The sequence below is a fragment of the Nothobranchius furzeri genome, chromosome 4, assembly GCF_043380555.1.
Source record: "Nothobranchius furzeri strain GRZ-AD chromosome 4, NfurGRZ-RIMD1, whole genome shotgun sequence".
NCBI lineage: Eukaryota > Metazoa > Chordata > Actinopteri > Cyprinodontiformes > Nothobranchiidae > Nothobranchius > Nothobranchius furzeri.
This window is the reverse complement of record NC_091744.1, coordinates 592,035-599,061: the sequence shown is the minus strand read 5'-3', so window position 1 is coordinate 599,061 and position 7,027 is coordinate 592,035. Positions and strand designations below refer to the sequence as shown.

At 40.1% G+C, this 7,027-nt stretch overlaps 1 protein-coding gene across 1 annotated transcript in view; it reads right to left on the bottom strand.

Annotated features, from left to right (window-relative positions):
- Nucleotides 1-253: 253 nt before the first annotated feature.
- The window catches only part of LOC107391375 (voltage-dependent T-type calcium channel subunit alpha-1I), a 374,405-nt gene continuing 367,631 nt past the window's right edge, over nucleotides 254-7,027 (bottom strand). Inside the window, exons 37-38 of the mRNA XM_070549995.1 lie at nucleotides 6,289-6,494; nucleotides 254-4,504 (exon numbers count right to left, since the gene is read on the bottom strand). Coding sequence (XP_070406096.1) covers nucleotides 3,851-4,504; nucleotides 6,289-6,494 — 860 coding nt within the window. The 3' untranslated portion in view covers nucleotides 254-3,850. The remainder of the gene's footprint in view (nucleotides 4,505-6,288; nucleotides 6,495-7,027) is intronic.

Sequence of the window (7,027 nt, the reverse complement as noted above, 5' to 3'; positions counted from 1 at the left end):
TCTCTTGAACTGCACAAGTCCTCCCAAATCTTTTCTGGTTTAGCTTTCTTCGTAAAAATTAATAATGAAAGTTTAACCTTGTGTGTATTTCCTTAACTCATTAATGACTTGGAGAGTTATTCATTGTATCAATGGAAGATAGCAGGAATTTGCACATTTAGCATCCCCTTTTCTTAAGAATAAAATTCTAAAAAACAAAAGCGAGATGAAGTTAGAACACTCGACATTTAGAAAGAACATCAGGAGTCAGAAGTGGTTGAAAAGCTATCTCATTTTTATGACACAAGATTGACATAAAGAAAAGAAAATAAAAAGCACATGCATTTTGGTAAAGAAAATCAGATTAAATGAAGAAAAAAAACACACATACACACAATTTGGAATACATGAATACACATTTGACCTTTCAGTGACCTCTGAATGTTGGTGACATTTTATTCTCATATATAATTTCATAAATATATTCTCCCCATATTGCCTACCTCATACATCTAACTGTACATAATCATACTGCAGCATATTGCATATCTCAAACAGCGTTGCTCAAAACTCATTCAGTGATCCAGCTTCATTGTAGAAGGGAGGTTAAGTGATTTATTAATTTAAATAAGGGCAACAAGGATTAATCAGGAAATGTCAGTCGAGGTTCTGCTTCATTTTGAAACGACCTCCAAATCCTGCAGAGTTTTGATGCATTGTTTGTTTTTTGTTCTTTTGTCTGTGTGATCCTATAGTGTAATAATTGATGTTCACGGTGAGTGCATATGTCCACCTGAGGTCTACCTGGTTGAGTCGTTTAGGGTTGTGACAAAAACTGGATCATACAATGAGGAATCACTATTTTTCAAAACAACAGGCGGTCAACATGACACACCACATTGGTTTAGAACACATTGCTTCCCATACTGGTTTAGGATAACGTGCTACACTCAAGCAGACCTGGGTCAAATATTTGATCAGATCAAGAACATGTAGATTATACACTGTCCAGCCATCTGGATTTAGGTAAGCAAATAGACCCATTGCATGTTATTGTTTACATCTGGGTAACTGTGCACATCCACACAACCTGGAGGGCAAGAATACAGTTTCCAGCCATCCTGAGCTGTATATGTGCAATTTAAGCTAACAAAATAAAACCCAAGGATTTAGGTATTACTACTTTAGATCATCTAACACATCTTTGTGCAAATGAAGAAAAAAACATCTGTTTTGCACAAAAGCTTCCAGGCGCATTTGAAATAGCTTGCTAGCTAGCTGTGAGACGACAGTCCTCAGAACCGGCCATCCGGACCTCTCACAGCTGAATCGAAGGAGTTATTGGATCTTTTCTACGTTTTGCGGGTTAATGCTGGACGATCGCAGTGCCACTGCTCGTTAATTGGAGATCAACAGATGCTTTATTCTGATGACTAACGTAAACAGAAACAAACGACATCAGTGGCTGCCGACTCCAGTTACACAACCCATTTTGTGTAATTATTATAACAAGACTGTTACATACACACCATTGTCACTTTTACACACATTTACTTCTCAGGACTGATCTGCTGCACATCTCTCCCCCACTACTGGATCTGCTAGAATTTGCCATTAATCACTGTCTTCAGCATATTTTATCAGCTGGAAACCTATAAAATGTAACTTTACTGACCTTTCGTCTACTTGTGCAGCCTACAGCACTATACATGTGTTAACCATAGTGATAGATTTAATTTTGCCTCTATTAAGCTCTGTTCACTGACAACTAACAAATAAACAACTTTGGTCAACGGGGAGGCGCCATCTTCTTGCCCTCCAGCTTGTGGATGGGGGGCAGGGGTGTGGGCGTGTGACGCCATGCTGCAATGGGTCTATAGTTACAAGCTTCCTATTGGTTAATTACTGCATGGGCGATTAGCTTTCAGCTGGCCACAAGATATTTAACCCAAATTGGTGCAATGAGTTGCTTCTCATTTCTTAACAACCATGTGGAAAGACACATCTGGTGGTCGTGGAAAAGATGTTAGTCCGTTTGAGAAGGGTAAGATCATTGGCATGCATACAGCAGAGAAAACATCTAAAGAGATTGCAGAAGTTACTAAAACTGGGTTAAGAACTGTCCAACGCATTAGTGTGTGATCTCTTTTGGGTGAGGACTTTTTAGGGCTGGTCAGTATATTACTTGGTGGTTCTAAATTGCATGTCTGAAAATTGTGAGGTTTGTGATAGACTGGTGACCTGTTCAGACACCAACCAATGCTGGAGAGGGACGCCCTTTAACATTTCTAACAACAATCAGCTCCCAAAGCCTTTGGAGTCGTTAACAACATGAGATAATTATTATTTATAAATTGTTGATACAATCCTTTGCCCTTGACATTCATTTTCTCTTATGAGATTGGAATTCAAGTAGGTTTTTCCACTTAAAAATATGAAATCAATAAAATATATTTATTTTTAAGTTATCTTTGTTTTACGATATACTATGGAGAAATAAACCACTCTTACTATTAAGAGATGTTTAGATTTCTCAAACTGCCAATCAGGGAAATTTTGTTTGAATGATTTCACTCTTTAGCCACGTTTTCATGATAAATGGTTGAAGTTGTTGGTCTTACAAAAAGACTGGAATATAGAATGTCACAGCAAATTCCATAAAGTCTTTGTTTCCTTTCAAACTCAACAGTGTTGTTGGCAAAAACTTAATGGCTGACAGCAATCTAATATTGCGATTGGGCCGCACGGTTTCAGTTTCCTAAAGGTAACTGACTGTGCAGAAACTGTGTATGAGGTGTTGATGATAATCCATTTGTTTCAATAGCTAAAAAAATCAATAAAACTAAAATATAAAAACATGAAATCTGCTTTCAACTGGCTAAATAAATAACTGCTCACTGAAATTAAGCATATTTTTTCAGGTATAAATTCAGGCTGACAAAAATAACTCATATTTAAGATAAATGACATCTCAGTAGTGCCAGCGGTAATATTTTAATATATATTGTGCCTACCTTTGCTCTCAGAAGTTTAAAAAAGCATGATATGAAACCTTTAAAGAAATAAAAGGAGTTTACAGAAATTTTGGAACAACATAGTGTGATGGTACCACTAGTATTTAGCCCAGGTCTGCGCTTTAGCCCTTCACATGCACATGGAATGTAAAACACTTCTCTCAAAGTGCTCGTTTTTATGCCTCAGCAGCAATCCTGTATTCTTTGTTTCTCTAGAGTCTATTCTGTGCTCTGTTCTTTTTTGACAAACAGATGTGTCCATAGAAATAAAAATGAATGTACAACCTTTTAACTTTTTCCCTACCAAACCTGCTAATAAAGGTTGAAAAAGGTAGATGCTACAGTTACCAATGAGTAAAAAAAAATAAAAATAAAAAAACTACCTGTACACATGCCTTCCTCAAAAAAGCTTCAGTTTGCCATCAGTCATGTTTTGACTGTATTGTTTTTGCACAAAGGCTGTGGGCACATTAGGTCAGGCAAGCCCTGTTTGATCTAATTTAACATCATCGCAGAAATTCCCACCGCTCACTGCACCTCTAACTACGTTAACATGTCTGTCAGGATGGCCCAAACAGACCCATGCATCTTTCAAAGCTGACTCTTGGCTTTGCTGAAAGGTCAATCCTCTTGTGATCAGTCTTAAGACCTGTTTAAAGACTTGTCTTGTTAAAACAAGGGGTGAATAAAACTCAAAAGCAGCCAAGTCTGAGGGGGAAATGACAGAACCGACTACTGAAAGATAGAGTCTGAGAACCATTTCACAGGACATGTGTTAGGGAATCTCCCTCTGTTCTGTTCAAGGTCCAGAAATGTAAATGACTTCAAAGTTTCACCATAAAGGAGGAGCTGGAGTTTCATCTTTTTTTCCTGGAGCTAATGTTTGTGGGCTGACTGCTGCTTTTCATGCTCAAGCTGGTCAGATCATCTTTTTGTGCACCTCCTGCCCCTCCCTCAGCCCAGGGGTTCGACAAGAAGCCGTGTGGGTCAACGCCGTAGAACTGACGGCCATCTTTACTCCAAGCAGAGAGGTTTGACTGGTTAAGAGAGCCTGTGCTGTTACATTTCTTCATCGTTGTGGGTGCTAAGGACCCAGAGGTGAGTAGCGACGTCAGAGAGAGACTGTTTAATGTTTCTGATAGGTGTTTGCTGTTGAAGTGGCAACTGTCCCTATCTGTTTTCAGACCCATCTCCTCATCTGAAAGGTGCTTTGAGTCCTGCTGGGAGCAGCCAGACCAACTGCCTCCACCTTCGATGCTGCTCTCACTTCTCTGTCGCCTCCTAGTGGCTTGGAGTGTAAGAGCAGAACTCCGTCTCTTGAGCAAAAACTGACTCTGGATCTGTCTGGTTGTTCCCCGTGAGTGCGATGGAAGGCTAGGAACAGGGCAGAGGAGGGGTATGGGGGGATCCAGAGGTGGAGAGACCCTAAAGCCAAGTCCTTCTACCAGAGTGGTCTCCAGGCTGCCCTCTGAACTGCCTGTGGCCAGGGACAGGTCACTGTGGGACGTGTGCTGGACAGAAAGAGAAAAGAAAAGTCTCCACATGTAATACTATTGTCACACTTAGAAATTTCAATAACGATACATTTTCAATTTATTGCCCAGCCCTACTCTCAACTGTTCCACCATAGAAACGTGTGAAAATGCGTGAGACAACTTCGGGAGGAGTTTGCTATCAAATTGCAAGTAGCATTAGGGTAAATTGCAAACAGATTGATATCTAATTAACCCTTTTATACAAATGTTCCAACATTTTTTAGGACTCTGTTTAATAGGATTGTTACACTATTCAGACCTCTGCTCGATTAAATCCTTTATAAGTGTTAAGACTGATTTATACTTCTCTAGCTGTGTGGGTGCGGAGACACGCAAGGCGATTGTGTGTTAGCGCAAGGGCTCTCCGACAGGCTCGCAGAGGCTGACGGAGACGCACCAAACTTTTTAACTATTTGTTGAAAGTGAAGGAGGCCACAAGCTTGTGATTGGCCAGGACGCCGCTTCCAGTGCCAGTTATCACTGTTGTAATATTATATATTTACTAGGGATGCACCAATACCGATACTGGTGCCGATACCAATACCAGTATCGTTATCGATAAAAGTTAACTGATACCAGAAACAGATACCTTGAAAGTGGCTTCACTGTTTCTTGTCATTTCTGTTCACCTAATATTTTAGTTTTGTGATAATCTTTATTCATATATTTTACTTTTTTGTACCTCACAGTCTTTTTCTGTTGAAAGCAGAGAAGAAAATAAAATCTGTATTCCAATTCATAGCATTTTTTGTGTGGTGGAAGAATCTGTAATCGTTATTGGCGAGTACTCAGATCCAAGTATCGGTTTGGAAAAAAGTGGTATTGTTGCATCCCTAATATACACCAAAAATGTTTTCCAATAATTGATTGTTTTATTAACATTAGCCTATAAATAGATCAGTCCTTTCAAAAATATTTCTGATTTTCATTTCATTTATAAGGGATTAAAGGGTTAAGGACATTATGTAACTAAAAGGAGAATTGTCTTAAGGCTGTTGCAATGCATGGATAATCATGGTATGTGCCCCACTTGACCTGGCCATAAGAAAAAAATAAATAAAAACACTTTCTGTGGAAGCGGCCTAAGTAACAATTCAACGTGATAACAGAAAATGTGAATGTTTTCAGGCAATCTTGTGTTTCCAACCAGTCACCAATGGTGATTGTCCAGGTTTGAACATCTGAAGGGTGCAGCAAAGATAGCAAACTATGCCCAAACAAGTAAATATTATTAATTTAACAGATTACCAAAGCTTATCATGTTGTGTATCCCACATGGAAACAGGGGTTTACTTCATGCTTTTTGGATCTAAATGAAAATTAGACGACTGAGGCTGGAAGACAAAAGAACAGAGAGGACATCCACCTCACTGGGAGAGAGATAAAGGAAAAGGCAACAAGAGAGACCATAAGAAGCCTGAGCCAAGAACAACAGTGTGCACAGCGTCAGTATCAGGCTCCAGGCTGGCTAGGCTAATTAGCTGAGTGCCGCAGAGCATTACTGTAGCAGCTGAGGATCACAGAGGCAGTCGGGCACGAGCTAAACAAACCAGCAGGTATGGGGGAAAGAAAAAACCTGTTTCCATGGTTACACAAAAGAACAAGAACTAAAAAAATATTCTTGTTTTTTTTTTATGCAGAAGGCAGCAAATGAAGAGGCTCTAGTTTTAGCATAGTTTAGCATCACTTTCATGTCTTTCGTGTCTTGCCCTGCATTCAGCCATTAATGCATAAATGAATCCACTGATCCTGCCGTATACCTGAGGGCTCAGAGGCCTGCTGTGAGCTCCAGGTGAGCGGAGCGAGGCCCAAGAGGCAAGAGAGGCCACCCCGAAGGAGTCTCCCTCTCTTGGGCTCATCCTGTCACTGTGGCCCTCTGAATGGGCTGCAGCAGCTGGGTGGAAGAATTCAGCAGGTAGATGAAACATGGGTGAAGGGACCCCACTGAGTTTTCTTCTGTCGCCATCTGAAACGAGATAGTTATGACCAACATTAATGTCTTTGTTTAAAGTATTAAAGGTCTGCAATGATCACAGCCACTGAGACAGAAGGTACATTGACAAATGGGGAAAAGATCAGTAACGTAAGGATTGTCTAAATGACATCGCATTCAGGTTTTTCTGGCTTGGCGCTTGGCAGGGTTTGGGTGACTTAGTTGAGGATGGAAAAAAATGCTCCTTCAGTTTAGCAAACCGCTCACATGAATTTGGGCACTGGAGTGCAGATTTGGTAATGTTGGACAGATATCCACAGACTCATCCCTTCTACCTATCAGTGGCTGCACACTGAACCCCATACTAGTGCAAAAAATATATATTCTGATTGAAATTATCGTGCATTTAGTAGATTAGCACCGGGGTTACAGATAGTAGTGGTGTGGAGGTTTTCACAACGCTTTGGTTGAAATGTTTTAAAGGTGTGGATCACTCATTTAATCAATGCGTTTTCAGTCATCTTTAGTAGGAACAGAGGTGTGGACTCGAGTCACATGACTTGGAC